At 45.5% G+C, this 22,645-nt stretch overlaps 1 protein-coding gene and 1 long non-coding RNA gene across 2 annotated transcripts in view; one reads left to right on the forward strand and one right to left on the reverse strand.

Annotated features, from left to right (window-relative positions):
* Positions 1-6,034: 6,034 nt before the first annotated feature.
* Positions 6,035-9,996, reverse strand: LOC308574273. Its single transcript, XR_014002425.1, has 2 exons — positions 6,540-9,996; positions 6,035-6,263 (listed from the first exon to the last, which is right to left on the reverse strand). It is a non-coding gene; the product is annotated as an uncharacterized lncRNA (long non-coding RNA).
* Positions 9,997-17,946: 7,950 nt separating this feature from the next.
* TCF7L1 (transcription factor 7 like 1) overlaps positions 17,947-22,645 on the forward strand; it is a 67,082-nt gene continuing 62,383 nt past the window's right edge. Inside the window, exons 1-3 of the mRNA XM_081171695.1 lie at positions 17,947-18,189; positions 18,371-18,434; positions 20,715-20,845. Coding sequence (XP_081027821.1) covers positions 17,962-18,189; positions 18,371-18,434; positions 20,715-20,845 — 423 coding nt within the window. The 5' untranslated portion in view covers positions 17,947-17,961. The remainder of the gene's footprint in view (positions 18,190-18,370; positions 18,435-20,714; positions 20,846-22,645) is intronic.

Here is a 22,645-nt window from a genome sequence, read left to right on the forward strand (position 1 = left end):
ACCCTCCAGACTGGTGTTTTATTGCAGGTGTATTCTGCAGCAAGTTTTTGTGGCGATCACACAGGGTCCCCGGGCGTTTCACCGTCTATTGATCCCTGTGCCACCACTTTTATTTCTCGCTGCCACCACCCAGGCCCTACCCGGGACAATACTGAGTCCAGTCAGGGTTAAATTGGAACATAACTTTTTGTTTATTTATTGCAGTTAAACAAGTGTGTGGCTTCATAAACGGTATCGGTCAATTACAATCATGGGGTGCCTATCCAGACCTATAACTTCCGCTACCTGCTCTCACTCACCAAACCACCTCTCAGATATTTACTTGTTTTCCTAGCCCCTAACTATTCCTGACTCAGCTTATTTCGCTATACTAACTCAACCTACCCACAGACTCTATCCCAATTCACTCCCACTCCAACCAACCACCCAACTCCCAATGAACTCCTCCCTTCGCCCCTCCCAGAGCTGGTTTTATAGTCCCTCTGACTCCACCCCCTGGGTCCTGATTGGGTAACCTGTTTAACTATTTCCCCTCCAGCACTCTCATATGTTAACGTCACAGTTCTCGACACAATAACCGTGCGTTAGTGGTGGGTTCAGTCAGAAATGCTTCTCCATTACTACAACGTTGTTGTCGTCCGGAGGGGCTACAGCACAACAGAAGCAGGACAGGAGTAAGCTTGTGGCACGAAAAGTTCCAGCATTTCGGCAGGAAGTTGCAAACTAGGCACTGGCTGCCTTGTGCAGGAGGGAAAGCATTGGAAATGGGATCCCATAGGAATCCTCTGTAGTTCCATGAACACAAATCTTCATGGATATGCTATAAAAAGGAAATCTGGAGGGACCTAGAGTTAATAATCCCTAAAAACAGTGCCTCCCCCCCCCCAGGGGATTCTCAAAGGTACACAGTACCAGCACCTCTTTCTTTTTCGTTGTTAAAAAGTGTGGCACTTCCTGTAACCGCTTCATGGAGAGCACCGGCATGTCTTTTTCTAGAACAATAAATAAATCACTGCCTAAGAGAGAATTGGGATTTGATTCCTATCATGTTCTTCTAGTCAAATACACCTCCAATAATCCCCCCCAGGCAGAGACATTGCTAGGTAGGTACTTAACCCACTCAGCGCATCAGCCCATGACACAAATTTAAATAAAACTTGAATAAAATGTTCATGCATTATTGTACAAGTGGATTCCTGTAAGCGAATATATATATATGCGATAATGTTGTGGTTTTTTTAAAGAGAGATGGGGAAGGAGATCTAGGGCAAAAGACCTAGGGCTAAGGCCCCCTAGACTTCCCCATTAACATCACCACTCCAGCCAGGACTTACAGGGACACAGGAAGCTGCCTTATACTAAAGTCAGATCATTGGTTGATGTAACTCAGTGTTATCTACAGTGACTGGCAGTGGCTGTCCAGGGTTCCAGGCAGGGAGTCTCTCCCAGACCTGTGTGGAATTGCAGGGGATTGAACCAGGGACCTCCCACTCGCAAAGCAGATGCTCCACCGCTGAACCACAGCATATCTTGAGGCTTCGTAGAATCATAGAATTGCAGAGTGGGATCCTGAGGGTCATCTAGTCCAACCCTCCCTCAACAATCTGTGTGACAGATCGCCATCCAACTTCTGCTTTTAAAAATGAAGGAGAGTCCACAACCTCCCAAGGTTCATGGTAGTCCTCTGCCCAATGGATTGTCAGGGGACACCTGGGACGTCGCGCCTGAAAGTTGAAGCAAGCTGGTGGTGGATGACAAATGTGAGAACAGAAAAAGGCTTTAAAAATGGGTGCTCTCATGTTGTTGGAAACACAGGAACCCAGCTTATACCAGATCAGGCTCTTTGTCCATCTAGCCTAGTATTGTCTACTTCTGGGGTCCCCAAATGTGGTGCTGCAGCCTCAGACACCCCTCCTTGATGCTTCCATGTGGGTGTGTCAGTGCGTGCGCAAGCGGCAGTAGAGGCTGGTCCATTTGGGTGAAGAGGGCACCGCCCCACCAAACCCATTCCGCCCTCAGCCACCCCTTACCTGCCTGCCTTCTTGCTTACCGCCCGTCCTCTTCCTCCCCCTTGGTCTCAGTTTTGCCCTTGTGGAGCTCAGCAGGGTGATGGGTACAAAACTAGAACTAGCCAGCTCAGCCCATCGTTGACTCTGGCGCCACCTACTGTCATCCTCCCTGCCTCCTGCCCCAAAGGGAAGCAGCCTCCATGGTATGTGTGGGGCATAGGAAGCAAAACCATTTTTTTAAAGCCACTTTCGTGTCTCAGAAATAACCAGTTCTGGAGACTGCCAAGTCCCTGACTGCCGTGAGCCCCTTAGACTGGAGGTGAAGCAATATAGGGTGGTACAAGTCAGATTGAGAGAAGGTGCAAACCACGATGTGTACATGGGGCACAAAACGTTTTAGTACAACAGAAGCCTATAAGGAGCTTCCTTATACAGTGGTACCTCAGGTTACAGACCCTTTAGGTTACAGACTCTGCTAACCCAGAAATAGGACCTCAGGTTAAAGATGAGAACAGAAATCGTGCAGCGGCGGCAGTGGGAGGCCCCATTAGCTAAACTGGTACCTCAGGTTAAGAACAGTTTCAGGTTAAGAACAGACGTCCAGAACGAAGTTCTTAACCCGAGGTACCACTGTACTTAATGGACGTGGGTGGCGCTGTGGGTTAAACCACAGAGCCTAGGGCTTGCCGATCAGAAGGTTGGCATTTCAAACCCCCGCAATGGGGTGAGCTCCCATTGCTCGGTCCCTGCTCCTAACAACCTAGCAGTTCGAAAGCACGAAGTGCAAGTAGATAAATAGGTACCGCTCCGGCAGGAAGGTACGGTAAATGGCGTTTCTGTGCGCTGCTCTGGTTCGCCAGAAGCGGCTTAGTCATGCTGGTCACATGACCCGGAAGCTGTACGCCGGCTCCCTCGGCCAATAAAGCGAGATGAGCACCGCAACCCCAGAGTCGGCCACGACTGGACCTAATGGGTCAGGGGTCCCTTTACCTTTTAAGCAGGTTTCTGTGTTGCTTTTGGGTAAGCAGGTTTTTCACACTGCACTCAAAGCAACCACAAGACAGAATAAAGGTATGTGTGGGGCACAGGAAGCAAAACCTTTTTTAAAAAGCCACTTTTGTGTCTTAGAAGCAACCAGTTCCCTCCTGCCAGAATGAGACTGCCAAGTCCCTGACTGCCGTGAGCCCCTTAGACTGGAGGTGAAGCAATATAGGGTGGTACAAGGCAGATTGAGAGAAGGTGCAAACCACAATGTGTAGATGGGGCACAAAATGTTTTACTACAACAGAAGCCTATAAGGAGCTTCCTTATCCTTATTCAGATTTATTATTATTATTATTATTATTATTATTATTATTATTATTATTCACCCACCCTTCACCCTAAGGTCCCAGGGCGGGTTACAACAGTAAAACACAGTATTAAAAAACAGTTTAAAACAAATTACGATCACAAAAATAAGGTGGGCCCTAAAAGCATACACCCCGAGTGTCAAAAATCAGAGTAAACAGGTGAGTCTTCGGCATTTGCCAGAAGCTGTTTAATGATGGTGCCAGGCGTACTTTCCTCTGTAGGGAGAATATATAAGCTTATTATTACTGGCATCAAGGGGAGGCTTAGAGAAAAGGTGTGTGGGGATTAGTTATTTTTATTAAGGCCTCGTGTGTTTTGAATCGAGACTCCTAGGCACCCACCCAGCTAATTTATCCTAAGAAGTTGCCTAAAAACAACCTCACACACTATCTGGCAGATATTCCCAGCCTGTTGCTTGGGATCTTTTAGCAGGAGATGCCGGGGATTGACCTTGAGGCCTTCTACATGGAAAGTATGTGATTTGCCACTGACCTCCCCATTAGGGCATGGTGACCTAAAGTTTGAGAAACACAGCTGTACATGTTGAGTTAATTTTAGATACCTCCGAATCCAAGTCCTCAGGACACAAACGAAGGCTCTTTTAAAACATAAATCAATCTGTCTATACCTACAGAGACTCGGATATACCTATACAGATTGATTTATGTTTTAAAAGAGCCTTCGGTTGTGTCCTGAGGACCACAGAAAGAAAACCTTTAAAAAACCACTTCCTTGCTACTCTTATATGTTAAGGCTTAAGCCAACACCAAATGATTGCAAAACATAAATAGGACAATGCTTTTTATTAGGCCAACTAAAAGGTCACAAAATAGCGAACAAGCTTTTGTTTCGAGTTCTCTTTTTGCCATTGTTCCAGATACTGTAAGTACAGTGGTACCTTGGGTTACATACACTTCAGGTTACAAACTCCGCTAACCCAGAAATAGTACCTCGGGTTAAGAACTTTGCATCAGGATGAGAACAGAAATTGCGCAGCGGCAGCGGGAGGCCCCATTAGCTAAAGTGGTGCTTCAGGTTAAGAACAGATTCAGGTTAAGAACAGACCTCCAGAATGAATTCTTAACCCGAGATACCACTGTATTAATTGCTTAGTCAGTCTAGATATTCCTGCACACTTAATGATCTTCACTGTGCTTGCAATATGTGAGGAATATAAGGAAGACCAGGAGCAGGAAGCTACTGAATTATCTTCACTTGAGAACTGGGCTCGAACTGTGTGTGTATGTGTGTGTGTGAGTGAGAGAAAGTATGTGCATTGAGATTTTCCTCTTCCATAAGGGCTAATGTGGACCCTTTCCCACAATCCTTTACTCCGGACCATCCAGCTAGTGCCTTGTGTTCGAGCTTTGCTAAGTACTGTGAACTGGTGTTTGGGCAAGACCCCTTAGCCCTTTGCTGTATGAAAACACAAGAACATAAGAGCCCGATGGGTCAGGCCAATGGCCCACCTAGTGCAGGATCCCATCCTCTTGGTGGCCAAAGAGATGCCTGTGGGAAACCCGCAAACAGGAACCCGAACACAATAGCACTCTTCCCTCCCACTCTATGGTTTCCAGAAACTGGGATTTCTCCAGCTGTGGCTAGTAGCCATCGAGAACCTTCTCCTCCATGAACTTGCCTAATCCTCTAAACCCATCTAAATTCGTGGGCATCACTGCCTCATGTGGCAGTGAGTTCCAAAGTTCAACTATACACTGCATTAACTATGTGCTTCTTCTTCCTGGCTCTTGATCTCACATCTTGATTAGACTAATAAAGGTATTGTCCTCCTGTGGATTTTAGAAAATTTTTATTAGTTTTACAAAATTTTTGAGAACAAACAAACACTTAAAAAGACAAACATACACGTATAATTTCATAACATAATTTCATAAACCTCTTTTCTGGGACTTCCCCATACCCCCCCTTTCTGCATCCCAATGTCCATAATTTTAAGCAACTCCCAATTGTTATTTTCCAACCTCTGTCATCTTAGTCATCTCTGTGTTCTGACCTTATACCACTGTATCCCTTTGTTCCAAAAAACCACAACACTCTAACATTCATTAAGTTTATAATAGTCCTTAAGATAACTTTTGAATTTTCTCCATTCTTCTTCCGCCGTCTCTTTTCCTTGGTCACGGATTCTGCCTGTCATCTCAGCCAGTGTCATATAGTCCATCACCTTCATCTGCCATTCTTCCAGAGTGGGTAGATCTTGTGTCTTCCAATATTTTGCGATAAGTATTCTTGCTGCTGTTGTAGCGTACATAAAAAAAGTTCTGTCCCTCTTTGGCACCAATTGGCCGACAATGCCCAAGAGAAAGGCCTCTGGTTTTTTAGGAAAAGTACATTTAAGTACCTTTTTCATTTCATTATAGATCATTTCCCAGAAAGCCTTAATCCTCGGGCATGTCCACCAAAGGTGATAGAAGATGATGACCTGTCCTCCTGTGGATTTTAGAATCATTTGTGTAGGCCAACACAGTTGCCTTTGCTTTCTTGGGTGAACTAAATGCCGTCTGGTGGTAGCCCATTTCACAGAATCATAGGGTCAACTAGTCCAGCCTGCTGCTATGCTTGCTGCTAGCAGCAAGAATGAATGTTACCCGAAATTATTTTGAAATGAAACCGGATTGCATTGTTCTTCATTTCTTCATTTATTTTTCTAAGTTTTTGTTCATGTTAAAAAATAAAATGCAGTTGACAAGAGATGGGGTGAAAGAGGCCCACTGGAGAGAAGGCAAGAAGGGTATTTGCAGGCACAGAGGTCTTCATGAATAATCACGCTGTATTCTGCCTGAGGTCCTCTAGCAAAGGCGGCCTCACCTTTCCTGATGACCGCATGCAGTGTTTCTTCATTAGCAGGAAAATCATCTGCGACTCCAAACTGAATTAATACTGGAGGAAAAAAAAGAAAAGGCACATTCAATTGATCAACGGAGGAGTCAAAATATTCTAATAGCAGAAAAACAGGGGTCTAGTATTCAGGCTTCCCAGGAGAGAACTGAGGTTGGGTTTAATGAGCTCCGTTGGGGCCCCAATTTGTCAATCAAGATTCTCTCTTGACAGTCGCCCCAACACCAAATGCTTTTTCTACCTGACTCTAGCCTCTGGATGTGGGAGGGGGTGCAGATAAACAGTGCCTAAAACACGTCTCTCCCCCGCCGTACTCACCCACGCACCCCAAATAAGAAAACAGCCCATGTAACAAAGCAGCCGCTGCAGCCAGCCAGAGGTGTACATGATGCTTGGGATTCAAAAGCTGCTTTCTCTGAAGGAATGGTGAACTCTCTGAGACCAGGAAAAGACTCCCTCATGTATCATTACAGTCATATTATTAGCGCTCTGATCCTTGCTCTGCACAGCTGGGATTTGGGACTCCTGTCTTGTTCTTTTCCCTGAGATCAAGGAATAGTGCGGTTTCAAGCTGTCGCTCAGTTGCTCTATGAGAGCGCCTCTCTCATACCCACCCACCACAAAATAACCTTAGGAACAGAAATTGATTCTCCCTCCCCAGAGTGCTTATCAAGTTAAAGACGCAGTCAGTGCTACATGTGTTACCCCCCCCCCAATAGCTCAAAACTTACCGTATATTTGCATCTGCAGAGGAAGGGGGCACTATTTGCAGAACCTGTCCATTATGGAAACAGTGCTAAGCACAAAGAGAAGAAGAAGGGGAAAAGAAGAATGATTGAGGAAGGGAGGGCAGGGAAAATAGTTATTTCAAACCTAAGGTCAGTGACCAAAATGGTTACAATGGGGTGGAAGGTTACTCCAGGCTGTTGAAGCTGATTCAAATTCACTTCTCCTTGAACTTCCTATTTTTAAGCTTCAAAAACTACAGGCCAACGTACAAGGATTACTTGCTTTGTTGCAAAAATGAGTGTGGCTAGCCTTTCCCGATTAAAAATTGTGCTGTGCTTCAAGCTGAGATAATCTTAGGGCCAAATCCAGAGATATAGACTGTGTACACATCATACATTTAAAGTACCCTCCTAATAATCCTGGGAACTGTAGTTTACCACTCCCAAAGCCACAGCTTCTAGCACTCTTAACAAAATACAGTTCCTGTGAATCTTCTTTCTTTGTTTCTTTCTTTCTTTCGGTTCCATTGAAATCAAAAGAACAACTTAGCAGCAAGTAACTTATGTCTCATTAAATTCCTAAGAACCTCAGGTTCCCTCCTTCATGAAATCCACAGGATTCCCCAAGAGAATCCAGTTTTTAAACCAGTTTACATCTGTAAGTTGATTAAGTAGTGTCTGGGTGAACTCGGGAGAAACTGGTAGGGGAAAGGCTGCTGCGGTGCAATTGTGATCTGGGAAGGCATCTAAGCAAGAACTGGGATTTTTCAGTACTGGCATTTAATACAGCAGGTGCAACAGAGTACAGTGGTACCTCTGGTTAAGAACTTAATTTGTTCTGGAGGTCCATTCTTAACCTGAAACTGTTCTTAACCTGAGGTACCACTTTAGCTAATGGGGCCTCCCGCTGCCACCACACCACCGCTGCATGATTTCTGTTCTCATCCTGAAGCAAAGTTCTTAACCCAAGGTACTATTTCTGAGTTAGCGGAGTCTGTAACCCGAGGTACCACTGTACCAGAAGATCCAAATGAAGCCCATGGAAAAAGTTAAACGAAACAAAACCAAGCTTCCTGGTAATATGCACAAACAGAACAGAGATAGAGCTTTCACTGGCATTGGGGAAGGAAGAGGGCAATTGTAGCCAGTGTAGTGTAATGGATGGAGTGTCAGACTAGGACAGAGGTTGGCAATGTGTGGCCCATCGGCCAGATGCAGCCCACGAAGACTGTTTTACCGGCCCACGAGCCACCCCCGAACCGAGCTGCCCACTCGGTGAGTCCAGATACCAGAAATCGCGTCTGCGCATGTCCAGACGCCGAAAACTGCTTCTGCACGGGAGCGATTCTCAGCGTCTGGGCATGCGCAGAAGTAATTTCCAGTGCTGCAGACATGCACAGATGCGGTTTTTTTAAGGATTTGATATCCTGCTTTATCACTACCCTAAGGGGTCTCAAAGCAGCTAACAATCTCCTTTTCGCTTCCTCCCCCACAACAACCACTCTGTGAGGTGAGTGAGGCTGAGGCACTTCAGAGAAGTGTGACTAGCCCAAGGTCACCCAGCAGCTGCATGTGGAGGAGCAGGGAAGCGAACCCGGTTCACCAGATTACAAGTCCACCACTCTTAACCACTATACCACACTGGCTCTCCAGCATCGCACTGCGCCAGTCAGGCCCACAGACAATCTCCATGGGAGGGATCAGGCCCGTGGCCGGTAAACCTTGCCGACCCCTGGACTAGGACCTGAGAGACCAGGGTTCAAATCCCCACTCAGCCATGACCTTGGGTCAGTCTCTGCCTCTCAACCGAACCTGCCTCACAAGGTTGCTGTATGGAGGATGGGAGAACCATGTATGCCATTTCGAGCTCCTTGTGAAGAAAGGTGGAATATAAGTGCAATACCTGACATCGAGACAGTTGTCTGAAGGAAGACATGGGTGGCAGCAGCCAAGCTGGGCCTCTAATCGCTGCCCAACTAATCCAACTCAGATGTTTGCATGTGCTCTGCTCCAAAACTGGTCTGTAGGGTGGGTGCTTCCAGAAAGGACGCCTTATGCCTTTGCCCTGCTACTAACACTGAGGTGGCACAAGCACTATGCACCAGAAGAAAGTCTCAGTGGGTCTGATGCGTTTGGCATGGACCTAAGGGAATTTGTTCCTTTGTTCTAGGGCAGTACGAAGGTTCACTTGCCTGCCCCACTAAGATTGATACCAGTTATTTTCAAATAAGTTTGGAAGTCACCCTGGACACCTAAACAGTAGAAAGGCAAGGTATATATTAAAAATATGTATACATTATGAACTGTGTGTGTGTGTGTGCGTGCGCGCACGTTTGCGTGTGTGTGTGTGTGTTTGTGTAAGGCCTGTCAGAAGAGGATAATTTGGCCAGCAGGGGGTAGTGGTGCATGTTTGAAAATGCATGTAGCCTATGATGCCTGAAAATGTATAATTGCAAAAAAAACCCCATAGAATTGTAGGGTTGGAAGGGACCCATGAGGGTCATCTAGTCCAACTCCCTCCTATGCAGGAATCTCAGCTGCGGCATTCATGAGAGCATATATTCAAAAATGAAAATAATATTTCAAAAGTGCTGAAAAGCAAATACATTTCTGTCCTGCAAAAAAAAGGGGGGGCAAAGAGCATTCCCCACAAAAGTCTGACTCTTTGTACTTTATTATTAATGCAGAAAAGCTACAGCATCAACTGCTAAGCCAAAAGCAAAACATAATACGGCCCAAGAACACTGCCCTTCCAGTGTGGTAAAAAGTAATAAAGAGCATGATCATTATTTTGTGAACCCTTTGGCACAATCCCCAAGTTCCCATGCCCGGCCGTAAAGAAGCCTAAGGCTGTTGTGCTCTTCCTCAGTGTGTGCAAGTGTGTGTGTGTGCTGCTGTGACCCTCCAGCCACTGTTGGACTCCAGCTCCCATCAGCCCCAACCAGCAGAGTCAATGGTCAAGGATGGTGGGAGTTGTAGTCCAACAATGGATGGAGGGCTGCAGACTCCCTAACCCGGACCATACACCTTCACCCCGGCTTCCATTTCTTTTCATTTTCCTGTTTCTCCCGTGTTATCTCATGACAGGGACCTTGTATTTTGTACAGTACCATACATAGCAACAGCAATATACGTATCAGATGTGGGAAAACTTTGGCTAATGTTGCTGAACTACAACTCCCATCCCCCTGGCCATTGGCTATGCTTGCTGAGGCTCATGGGAGTTGTATTTGGCAACATCAGGAGGACCAAAGGTTCCCCACACCTGATATAAATCATCGTAAACTTTTCCAAAATTCCTCCACTGATCCATTTCCTTCCTATGAGTTGATTGGCTTTTCCACTGCCGTTGTTTCCCAAACTGCTGCATCCTCTTCTACTGCTTTTTAAGAGCTAGTGATTATGTCCAGGGCCTGGCCCAGAAAATCATTGCAGCTGTAAAACAGATACATTGCCAAAGCTTTGTCTCTGGCTCTTCCACCATTCGGCAACTACATTAAAAAAAATCACTTCCTGAACTCTCATCTATAGCAGCAATCATAGACAAACATATATAGGACTCCTCTGTATACAGAGCACTGTATCCAACTAAATTCTACTTAGAATAGACCCATTGAAATGAATGAACTTGGTAGTCATGGGCATTCACTTTAATGGGTCTACTCTGATTGGACATAGAATTGGATATAATCTTCCGCCATTTTGTATTCAGTATGGATTATTACTAATCAATACTTTTAAAACAAGAAAGTTCCACCAAATGTGAAACAAGTCTGATCTTAATTGGCGCCATGTAAAATTACTAAGGAGTAAATATCACTGAACTCTTATAGCTAACTAACAGCTTGAGTGTATGCATGTTTATCAGTCAAGGACAAATACCACTGATGCAAAAGTTTTATGTTTGAACTTGAAACCGTTTCCAGAATCAAAGTGCACAAAATAAATGAATAAATTTAATTATGAAAAATATTTGTAGAATATTTGCGCACCCACTTTTTAATTTTGTAAAAAATATTTAGAAAGCATTTTCCAGATAAAGTTCACAATGTAAAGCATCACAATTTTTTTTAATCAAATCTCAACATGTTATTGTTCTAAACTGCAAGCTCTGTAGAGAGCTTTGATACCGAGAAGTATGGGGCAGATCATAGAATCAAAGAACTGAGAGTTGGAAGGGACAACAAGGGGCATTTAGCCCAATGCAGGAAACCTTTTGCCCAACATGGGGCTCAAACCCACAACTCATGCTCTACCAACTGAGCTACCACACAAAAAATAAGCAAACAAAAAAGTAAGATGCCGTTTTTGCGGGAAATTCCCTTATTCCAGCGCCGTTTCCCACTGCTTCCCACTGCTATCCCGGATTGTTAGATATCCTATAGACTGTCCCCGGGACAGGTGAGGCTGCTGATCCCTTATTTTCGAGGCTGCTGATCCCTTATTTTCAAATCTGAAAGTTGACAGCTATGGCCTGCTGGATCAGTCAACCATGTGGTCTAGCAGCCTATTCTCACAGTGGCTGATCCGATGCCTATGTAAAGTTTGCAAATAGGACCTGAGCACAACTGCACTGTCTCCACTTGTGATTTCCAGCAACTAGCATTGAGTGGCATTCTGCCTCTGACAGTAGAGGTACAACATAGACATCCCCCTCCTTAGTTTGTCTTATCCTCTTTTAAAGCTACCCAAGTTTGCACCCATCACCACTTATTGCGGCTGCATTGAAAAAGTACTTTATTCTGTCTAGCCAGATTTTCAAACATAAAAACAAAGCAATTAAACATAATTTCATGACCATAATTCCAAACATTTAGACGCAGTGCCCTGCCCAGAACCTATTTTCATTTGAGTTTATACTTCATGCCTTTTATGAATATCTGTCCATCTAGCCCAATATTGTCTCCAGAGATGCAAACATTCACATCACCTAGGACCGAAATATATATGTCAGAAATCGAACCTATTTGCATGCACTGCATGTGCTCTGTTAAGATGTGATACCTCCCCAGCTCTTAACAGGCTCTAAAAGCGTTGAGTGCTTTTCACTTTACTCTCCAGGTGAAGACAGACATGACTTCCAGTGTGTTGTGGAAATGGTTTAAAGACACATTGGACACTATAGAAATAATGTTTTAAGTAGCAATTCTTCTTCCATAGAAAGTAAAAGTTAAAATATACAGTCATGGCCTAAGAGCCTGTACAACCTTGAGTCTGAGTGGGCACTCCTCACCCCAAATATTTCAGAGATGGGTTGAAAAGGCAAGGCTAGAACAAGCCCACTGCCAAAATGAAGTAAATGCATAGTCAGCTAATTCCTGCCGTCATTATTCAGCAAAATGTTACACCTGGAGCATGATAAGCTGGGATACCATGTTTGCTTTCTTTTGCCAGTTGGAAAACTGTTTCACTATTTGTCTTGGACACTGTGCTGCAATTTCACACGTGGCAAAAAACCCAATAAATCTTTGTGGCTTCAGTGTTCTTTGCGCGTAAAAGGCAAAAGAAGAAGAAGAAAAGAGATTATCGTGTAACAACAACCTGTTGACACACCAAAGTAAACCTGTGACAAACTAGAAAAACTCCAAAATGTAATCTGGAGGAGTAAATGCATACAATTTAGCTCTAAATAGCAGCGAGGCTCATCTTTAGGCCTGAATCTTCAGTGAGAGCCATTTACCGTATTTTTCGTTCTATAACACGCACCCGACCATAACACGCACGTAGTTTTTAGAGGAGGAAAACAAGAAAAAAAATATTCTAAATGAAACAGTGGATGTATGATTTTTGTGGCTCATGCTGTGGCCACAGACATGTGATCTGACAGTGAGATTGGAGTAGCCCAATGCAAAAATCCTGAGGATCCATGTGGATCCGTGCTTTGTAACCACGTTTTAAGTGGGGAGGGAAGGAAAAGCACTCAAGGGACAAGGAGCACGTGTGGGGTGTGTGGAGAAGGATGCTGCTAATAATGAAGAAGAGGGGTATAAGGGGAGATGGCTCCTCTTCTCTCCCACTTTGCTCCTTTAAAGCGAGCAGGCTCTGCTTTTCTCCCTCCTCCCCACTCATCCCCGGCAGCGGCTTTTCTCCCGCTTTGCTGTTTCAAAGCGAGCCACAGAGGAGGGAAGGAAGGGGAACCATGGATCCTCTGCTCACGACTGCAGCAGATCCCCCCCCGACACCCGCAGGCATTCCCTCCATAACACGCACAGACATTTCCTCTTACTTTCTAGGAGGAAAAAAGTGAGTGTTATGGTGCAAAAAATACGGTAAATGAGGCGGCTCAGAGGACCTACATGGGAATGCAAACAGCAGCGAGTGAAACAGCTCAGACAATAAAGAGCAATCGAATTCCAAGGGGCTGTGTGAGCTAGCTCACCTAACCAGAAATTAGTTTTGGAATGGAGTGAATCCATGTGTATTATAGCTGGCCACATCCTAAGCGGCTTTTCGCAGGCCACTGCATGTACCCTGACAGGGCTATCTTAAGCATATGCGGCACCAGGGTGCAAAGATCCGCCCGGCGCTGCCTCCCCCAGGTTGCCCAGTCCCAGAGACACAGGAGAGCGGAGCCGGCCAACCCCCTCAGCATCTTGCTGGCTCAGCAGCCCCTGAACTCACAGTGCAGAGCCGCCTGCAGCAGAAGAGCCCGCCACGGTGCTCCGACCAATGGATGGGCTCTTTCCCGAACTTAACTCTTGGGCCCCAGACTCTCAGCCTGGCGCCCCTGAGAGCCCGGCGCCCGGGTGCCCCGCACCCCTAGCGTCTATGGGTAAGACGGCCCTGTACCCCGATCACTGTTCAATATGTGCTTGTGTAAGTAGTTAATGTCCGTGCAACTCGTCACCAAATTCTGACACCAAATTCACATGATAAAAGTGCTTGTGTCGCTGCTTGCATAGATGGCTATGACACAGGCTTAGATTTCCTGTGTGCAGGGGTAAAATATTTTGCTTGCGTGAAGTCAGGCCTCCCAGCAGATAACATGTGGAATTCACCTACATGTTGTGGTACATTAACAGATTTAATAGTTTTTCAATACGACTGCTTTTCCAAGGGGTTTGTCTCAATGTCTGGCTTTTGAAGAAAAATAAATAGAAAAATAAAATAACTCTACTGTACTAAGGCTATAAATCTTAGGGAACTCTTAGGGAAAAGCTTCAGAGAACTAATCATGCATAGGATTGGGTGGTACATCTTTTCTAAACGGCACAATCCTCAGAAAGCTTCAGATCCCTAAACACACAATTCCTCAATTTTGATGATTAAGCTGGAAAGAAAGCTGTGACATTTTTAATAGTTCAGTACTACAACACTTAAAATACCTGCGATTTTTCAATATCTGCTGAACTTGCATGTTTTCAAGGGCTGGAGTGGTAGGCTGTGTCCCTGTACACCTTTTCAGACCCCTTGTTTGCTTTCTAACTACTGCTCCTGTGAAACCTTAATTTAAAAACCCCTGCTTCCACACTGCACATAGAGAGCAACATTGTACAGTACCTTTAAAGCACATTTGACACACATTCTTTTCCTTAAAGAATTCCAGAAACTTTAGTTTACCCCTCAGTTATAACTCCCAGAAACCCTTAAACTATAGTGCCCAGAATTATTGGAGGGTTTGGGGTTTTTTTTTATGTGCTTCGGGTGTGCTTTAAAGGTATAGCATTTTCACAGCCTCCAGTGCACTTTTTGCTGAGAGCAAGGTGGCTGTTCCATAACTCCTGTAGCAGTGCTGGCCCCAGGTTTTGGGTGTGTGTGTGTGTGTGCTTTGGCTCCACCAACGTATTATTTGTTAACACTGCCTTTTAATTGCTAGTACTGCTACACACTGTCTGTCAGTTATATAATTCTGAATATATGATTGCACTGGAGATGTGTATCACATCTGATTATGGTTTATTTTAACTAGCTGATATCAGCTGATATGCTTTAACGACTATTCATTTTACAATGCATTTACAGTAAAATGTTATTATCAATATCATCAAAATGAATTATCTGTTTGGATTGTCAACTTCAAGTTTTGAAATGAATTAGAATGTTATTGTAATTGGATAGATAGAGAGGAAGGAACAAGAGTTCTCCCTCAAAAGAGAAATGTGTTTTCAGCTACTTTGGGCACATTTATGTGGAAAAGTGGCATGCGTGCATACACACACACACACACACACACACACAAGCTGCCCTCTTTTGGGGCAGAGTCCTTTACTTCTTGCTGCTGTCCCTGCTTCCCATTTACTTGGGCTGCATGCACTGCATACATTTCAAACCTCTTCAAACAATTCTGGGAACTGTAGCTGGGAATTATCGTTCTATGAGGGGTAAACTAGTTTCCAGAATTATTGGAGGGGTGCTATAAATGTATGGTGCAACCGCAGCCTTGCTCTCTTACTTTGGGCCCAGTTTTTGGGGAAGGACCATAGTTCAGTGGTACATAATGTGCCTTGTATGTGCAGAAGGTCTCACTCTTTGGGACCTCCAGGTATGGCCAGGAAAAAACCCTGGCTGAAATCCTGGAGAGCTGCTACCAGCCAGTCAGGAGTGCCAAATTGAATAAAATATGGGGGAGGGCCCAGGTAAGTCCCGCCCTGTACAATCAATCACATGACATGGTGCACACACACCATTTGAATGGCAATGCCCATCAACTTGGGGGGAGCCCCTCAAATATTTTATTGGGGGGCTGAAGGGACCTTGGCCCCTAGGAGTTGGCTCCTATGCAGTCAGCGCAGACAGCCCTGAGCTAGATGGATTAATGGTCTGACTTACCATAAGGCTAGGGACGCGGGTGGCGCTGTGGGCTAAAGCCTCAGCGCCTAGGGCTTGCCGATCGAAAGGTCGGCGGTTCGAATCCCCGCGGCGGGGTGCGCTCCCGCTGCTCGGTCCCAGCGCCTGCCAACCTAGCAGTTCGAAAGCACCCCCGGGTGCAAGTAGATAAATAGGTACCGCTTACCAGCGGGAAGGTAAACGGCGTTCCGTGTGCTGCGCTGGCTCGCCAGATGCAGCTTTGTCACACTGGCCACGTGACCCGGAAGTGTCTCCGGACAGCGCTGGCCCCCGGCCAATAGATGTGAGATGGGCGCACAAACCCCAGAGTCTGTCAAGACTGGCCCGTTCGGGCAGGGGTACCTTTACCTTTACCATAAGGCTAATACACATGGCTGTCAAGAGACCAAGAGGTGAGTGTCTATTGGCCATGCATGCTGAGGCTGATGGGAATTGTAGTTTAGCAACATCTGGAGGGCCACAGGTTCCCCATAACCACCGTAACGGAAGCAAGAAAGCTGAGGAAATCCATTAAAATCATAGGTGCTAGAGGTTTAAAGTTGGGGCACCTCTCAATAATCAGTGCAGGTATGGCAGGAGGCAGTTGCTTGCACCAAACACACAAGTAGCCTTTAAGAGTCTGAAGAGATAAATCAAAGCAAGGGAAGAAATAATTATTTTTTATGCGAGTTTGGAGAGCAAGGAGAGGGAGACAACACTTGTGTATGCTCTAGGAAGAATCTCATGTTCTTGTATCTGTCACCTGTAAAACTCTGCTCGTTTTGACTTTGGGGAATGTCTTTTAAAAATCTGGTTTCCAACACATACCCTGCAGCAGAATTATTCTAGCCCACTCCCACAAGTCTCTAGAAGTTGGATATATTTTCTTGATTCTAATGCACATGCAAGATGCACAAATGCCAGCAGACTGTGTCCCTACCACCGTCCCCTGTGAAGTGAGTAACATGCTGGGGAAATGTGTTTGAGACTTTCAGGTATAAGTACAGTACTGCCAGATACATTGCGGGATTATGTCTGCAATTCAGAGCACATGTACTTGGCAAGGAAGCCTCACATTGAGACTTCAAGTCTTGTAGAAACATGTAGATGATCAGGCTGCCAAGCACCTATCCTATGCAAACTTAGCTCGGAGTAAGTCCCACTGAAAGCCATAGTGGGACTTGCAGAACAAAAGCCCCTCCCTTTACTGGGAAGTAGGGCTGCAAGCTTAACCCTTACTGACAAGGGAGTAAAATCCCATTTAATTCCATAGCACTTACTTCTGAGTAAGCACGGTCAGGACCGTGCTGCAAGCCTCTCTAAACTAAACGGGAGCAAAGCGTGTTTAGGATTGCGCCTTACTTCTGAAACCAACCAAGCCCAGGATGGGGCTGCAAACAATTTTTTCCTTTTTAACTAAAGTCCCCTGGTTATGGCTCATTTAAATACTGAGCAGAGAAGAGCCTTTTCATCATATATATATATTTGCCCCTGCGGGAAGAGGGGCGTTTACAAAAACACAGGGGCTCCAATTCCCTCCCCCCTTTTTTTGGAACCCCACTTTATTTTGCACGTCCCCTGAAACCCCCCTATAGTAGTTCAAAAACATAAAAAGAATAATTTTTTTTGAGGGGAGGGAAGGAGGACATGCGTTCGTAGGAGTGGGTCAGGGTAACCCGAGTGAAGCCGAGCTGGGGGGTCCGTGGGCGAAAGTGATCGCGCGGGGGCGTGTGAAGCGGGTGGGTGGGTGTACTTGCCGTCACTTTGGGGGGGGCGTAACCCTCCCCCTCCTCCACCGCTGGCTCGGGGGGGGGGTGTCAATTTGCAGCGGGAGCTCCTCCTCCCTCCCTTCCCCTTCTCCTCCCTCCCGGCCCCTCGCTCTCGCATTCCCGACCCTCCCCGGGTGGGCTAGGCAGGGGACCCCGCCAGCGGCTGCCTCGGAGCAACTCTCGGGATCCTTTTCCTTCCTCTCTCTCCCCCCACGCCGCCTCCGGGGTGCCGCCTCCCCCTCGACCTCCTCCTTTTCCCGCCTATCCCGTTCCCTCGACTCCGAAAGAAGGAGAGAAAGAAAGAGAGGGAGGAGGAGGAGAAGAGGAGCTCTTCGGCGCCTTCCTCTCTTCCGGAGAGTGTCAAAACTTTGTTCGGGCGGAGGAGGCGGCGGCGGGACGGGGCTGCGTCGAGAGGCCGGGCTGAGGCAGGCGGGGTGCGGGGAGCGGCCCCCCGCCGCACCGGGACCCCGCCGCACCATGCCTCAGCTGCAACCGGCCGGCGGAGGAGGAGGCGGCGGTGGAGGCGGCGGCGACGACCTGGGCGCCCCGGACGAGCTCATCCCTTTCCAGGATGAAGGCGACGAGCAGGACAAGGGCTCCGGGGGCCGCGGCTCGGCGCACGGCGACTTGGACGAGCTCAAGTCGTCGCTCGTGCACGAGTCCGAGAACCGCGGCGGCGGGAGCGGCTCCGGCTCCGATTCTGAGGTAAAAAGTTGATGGCGGAGGGAAGGCGGGGGGGGGAGGGGGCGACAAAAGAGAGCGAATGTGGGGAGGGGGGGGAGAGGCTGCTGTTTTGAGTCGGGGGGGGAACGGGAGAGCGGGGGGGGGCTTCGTCCCGGGCAAACGCCTCAACCCGCCCCCCTTTGTGCCTTTTTCCCCCCCACAGGCGGAGAGGCCGCCTCAGCAGCCCCGGGAAAGTTTTCAGAAGCCGCGGGACTCTCCAGCCGAAGGTAGAGGAACCCTCTTTAAATATCTATCTCTATATAATATATATATATATGCGCCCCCCTTCCCAACCTCGAAATGAGGGGGGGGGGAGGCAGCGTTGTGGGGCGGCGGCGGCGGCGGGGGTCGGAGGAGAAGGGGAGATGGCGCTCTCTCCTCAGAAGACGGAGGACCCGCGGCGACGACTCCTCGTTTCCCCCCCGCCTCGCCTTCACTTTTCTGGAATGAGGAGGAGGAGGAGGAGCTTCCCTTGGCCGCGCCGTCCCGTCTCCTCGCTGGCTTTTGTTGCTGCCCCCTTTTGGCCCTGATCCTGTGTTGACTCGAAAGAGGCCCTGAATCGCCAGTCGAGATTGGAAATCAGGGCGACGCGCTTTTGTATGTGTGTCGCTGCTTCTCTCTCTCTCCCCCCCCCGAACCCCCGCCGTCCTGAAGTTCTCTTGCTCGCAAGTTGAGCTGCCATAAAATTTAACGAGGCATTCTCGGCGGGCCTTTGCGTTTGAGTAAACACGCCTATCAGCTGACTGCGGAGCTGCGATCCTGATTACGGGGAGAGAGATTTCCAGTTAGCGGGATTTACTTTGGATTCCACAGATAACAGCCGCTGAGTTGTATGGAGATGAGTCCGTAAAGGAAGTAGGTGCAAGATTGCACCCAGGGATATTTCAATTAATGGGATTATATGGGCCTGATCGGGTTTGGTATGATGATGTTGGGGCCACTGTTAGCCAGCATTAAGTGGCAGAGCTCCTCTGGAGTTAGACCTGTTGAAGTCCTTGCCTTTAGGGAAACACACAAATAGAAGGTCTTGCGGTACTTCTCAAGATTATTGCGACGTATGTTATACCACAGGAGGACACCAGTCCTATCAATACTTGCTGGGAATAAGCCCCGTTTATGTACAGTGGGGCTTACTTCCGAGTAAACATATAGGAGTGTGTAGTAAGTCTATCATTCTTTGAGCTTTCTATAACAGATTAGCCAAATCTGTTGCTTTACTTCTGAATAAACAGATTTAGGGTTAGTGTGAGGTACAGCAGAACTTTATGCATGTTTATGCAGAAGCAAGCCTTACAGAATTCAAGTAAACATGGGATTGCAGGTTTCCATAGAAGTAAGCCCCTTTGGGTTTAGGAGGATATACTTCCATATAGATACAGAAACTCAAGTTTTATGAAAGGGAGAAAAAGATTGGAGATCTTGGATTGGGGGAGTAGGAATTTGTACACCAATATTTGCACTTACCAAATAACTTTTTGCTTACTCAGCCTTTTTTAATAGTCACAACCCATAGACAATTTAAGATTGCAATCCAAAGCATATTTTCTTGGAAGCGTTATTCCACCGAAAACAATGGTACTTACTTCTGAATAAGAAAACATAGATTGGGTTTTAAACAAAATTTAAAACCCAATGTAAGCATCTTTCCTCAGAAATAAGTCCCATTTAATTCAGTGGGAATTACTCCCTTGTTGATTGTTGCCTTAAATCATTTTGGTTATGCTTTATATTCTTTCAGCCACCCTTGTGGGATGTTATCTCTCTTTGCTTCTTCCACTTTAGTTTAATTGCATACCTGTGAGTGCAGTAGAAGTTGTAATCCACGTTAGTGTTTGTACCTAAGAAAACAGTTATTCTTAGAAGATTTAACATGTAATACAGTGGTGTAATTTTATCTACTTGTTAGTACAGATTTAAAAAAATATTTACATTGACACATATCTTCCTGATTTCATTGTGACTTAAAAATGTAAGTCAGCTTTGCAATTGTCTTCTAGTAACCTTTTTGTACGCAGCAGGTTTTCAGTACCCTGCATTCCATATTAGTATTTTATGACCTAAAAATAAAACAGCAACAACCACCCCATTACTTTTTGTAATGCTTCCTTGCTTGGTCATCTGGAGGTCATGTTTACTAACAACAGAAACCCAGCTGTTACCAAGTATGAAGTAGGTGCTTAGTATCACATGCAGAAGTATATGTATACTTTTGTTCTTACTTGGGAGTTTTGTTTTGCCTCCAAGTAAAAACAAAAGTGTACATCAGTTGCATGGGCATAAATTCAGTTGCAGGTAAATACTGTCAATTCAAGTAAGACCTGAGTGCTATATTGACTGCAAAATAGAGCACATACACATAAGATGCCTTAGATGGTTTGCAAATCTCACATCTTATTTCTTTCTGTTCTGTAATTCTAGTTAACCCTACTTTCCTTAATCCCTAGGGCTGCATTTTGAAACAAACACTGTGTTTGCAGCCTTTAGCTAAGTGTCTTTTTCTTCCCTAGTAATCAGAAGACAGCAAGATGGAGGCTTCTTTAAAGGGACTCATTATCCAGGTTATCCCTTCTTGATGATCCCAGAGCTAGGAAGCCCCTACCTGCCCAGTGGAGCCTTGTCCCCAGGTGGTGCTCGCACAGTAAGTGCTTTGTTTTGGTTTGAGATATTGGTGTGATTAAAGTTTTCCTTCCTCTTCTATAAAGGTGAATTGTGATAGATGGTGTTCCTTTATGCCCCTTTGCCCCACTGAAGAGTTCTGCATTACTGCTGATATCACAGAATAATAAACATCATTTGAGGGCAACTCTTGTTGCATGGAATGTTAAAGATATCTCTTTTCCAGTGAGGAAGTTTGGAGATAGGCAATCTCCTGAATAATTTCTCTGCTCATTTTCAACTTAATGATTTACAGTGCTGAAGAGTTTTCATCTGTTTGAGTTGAAGATAAATTTTGTTTTAATGGATTTTATCCTTTCTCTCCCTACCCCACCCAATTTCACTGTTTAAATGAGTGTGTAGGCTGTTGCTACAGAGAGTTGATAGGCTCAAGAAATGTGTGAATTTCATCATCTTTCTTCAATTTTATTGTGGAGTTCATTTATTTGTGATCAGAGTTCTGGGGAGGGAAAGGAGTGGGCGTGTGTCCATTTAGAATTCAGTTGAAAGGATTAGATCTAAGAGAAGTTACCCTTGGCATTGTTGAAGTAAATAATATCAGCGAATGACATTTAAAGTCTATTTAGGTACTGATAGGCTTAGAGAGGAAGTTTGTTAAAATTAGCATCTCTTATTTGCACTCCAGTAATAACTGCCATGAAATCAGCTAACTTAGAAACATTATTCTTTAGCACTCATTTTCAAACTGCATTCCAAAGAAACCTTGTTTAGTTTAGGCATGCCATCTTGGGGAACTTATGCTATCACTGTGCATCACACATATTGTGCACCAACAGAGGAGTTTTGCTTATGTTTTGGGATGCACTCTCGGTTCTTGCATCCTAACAGTGATTCTCAACAGACCTGTGTAAAATATGTGTGTTTCTTAGAACAAGCCATCTAGAATCCCCTGCTGTGTATCCAGGTGTTCTAAACTGGATGCATGAAGGTTCTTGTTTAGACTAGTTCATGGTGGGTGGCCAAAGATGCTTAATGAATATGATCTGCTGAGGCAGTGTCTGGAAGTGAGTACCTGCACTTGTTATATGATCACATAAAAACATTGAATGGCATAAGAATTTCTGATTGCTTTGCCGTTTATGACAACTTGGTTGCACGAGCGTAAGGGGTGTTTCAACATGCTTATATTTATTTAACAAAAATTATAGCTACTTTCTTAGTGAAACAATGTCTAGTTGTGCTTATTGGAGGTGAAGTTTCTCCAACAGGATTTAAAGGTCTGCCTATTGGGAGAAGGGTTTAAGAAGTGCCTTGTATAACTAAGCTTCAGTCCTCCTAATATCAATCAATAACAACTGTTATAACTACAGATAATGATGAGCAGGGTATTCTAAGGCTTTATGCAGATATAACTCGGCTGATCATTGATAGACCAAGAGTGAGCTGGTTTGCAAGTTCTTTTTAAAGCTAATCCTAGTCATTGTTATTATTATTACATTTATTACACTCTCTTCACCAGAAGGTCCTAGGGTGGGATACAGCATTAAAAACAGTTTAAAACAAATTAACTACAGATGTAATGCTACATCATGGTACATTCTGATAGATGGAAAATAGGAATTTGTATGCAAGAAAGGAAGTGACTTTACTATGTTTAAGATTAACTGTAACATCAGCCTTTTCAATCAGGCATCCTCCAAATGTTTTGGATTAAACTCCCATCAACCCCAGTTATCATGGTGAGAGTGTCAGGATGATAGGAATTGTAGACCAAAGCATCTGGAGGGGCAGCAAGTGAACAACTATCTGATCAATACAAGAA

The sequence above is a fragment of the Podarcis bocagei genome (assembly GCF_964188305.1).
Source record: "Podarcis bocagei genome assembly, chromosome: 15".
Classification (NCBI taxonomy): domain Eukaryota; kingdom Metazoa; phylum Chordata; class Lepidosauria; order Squamata; family Lacertidae; genus Podarcis; species Podarcis bocagei.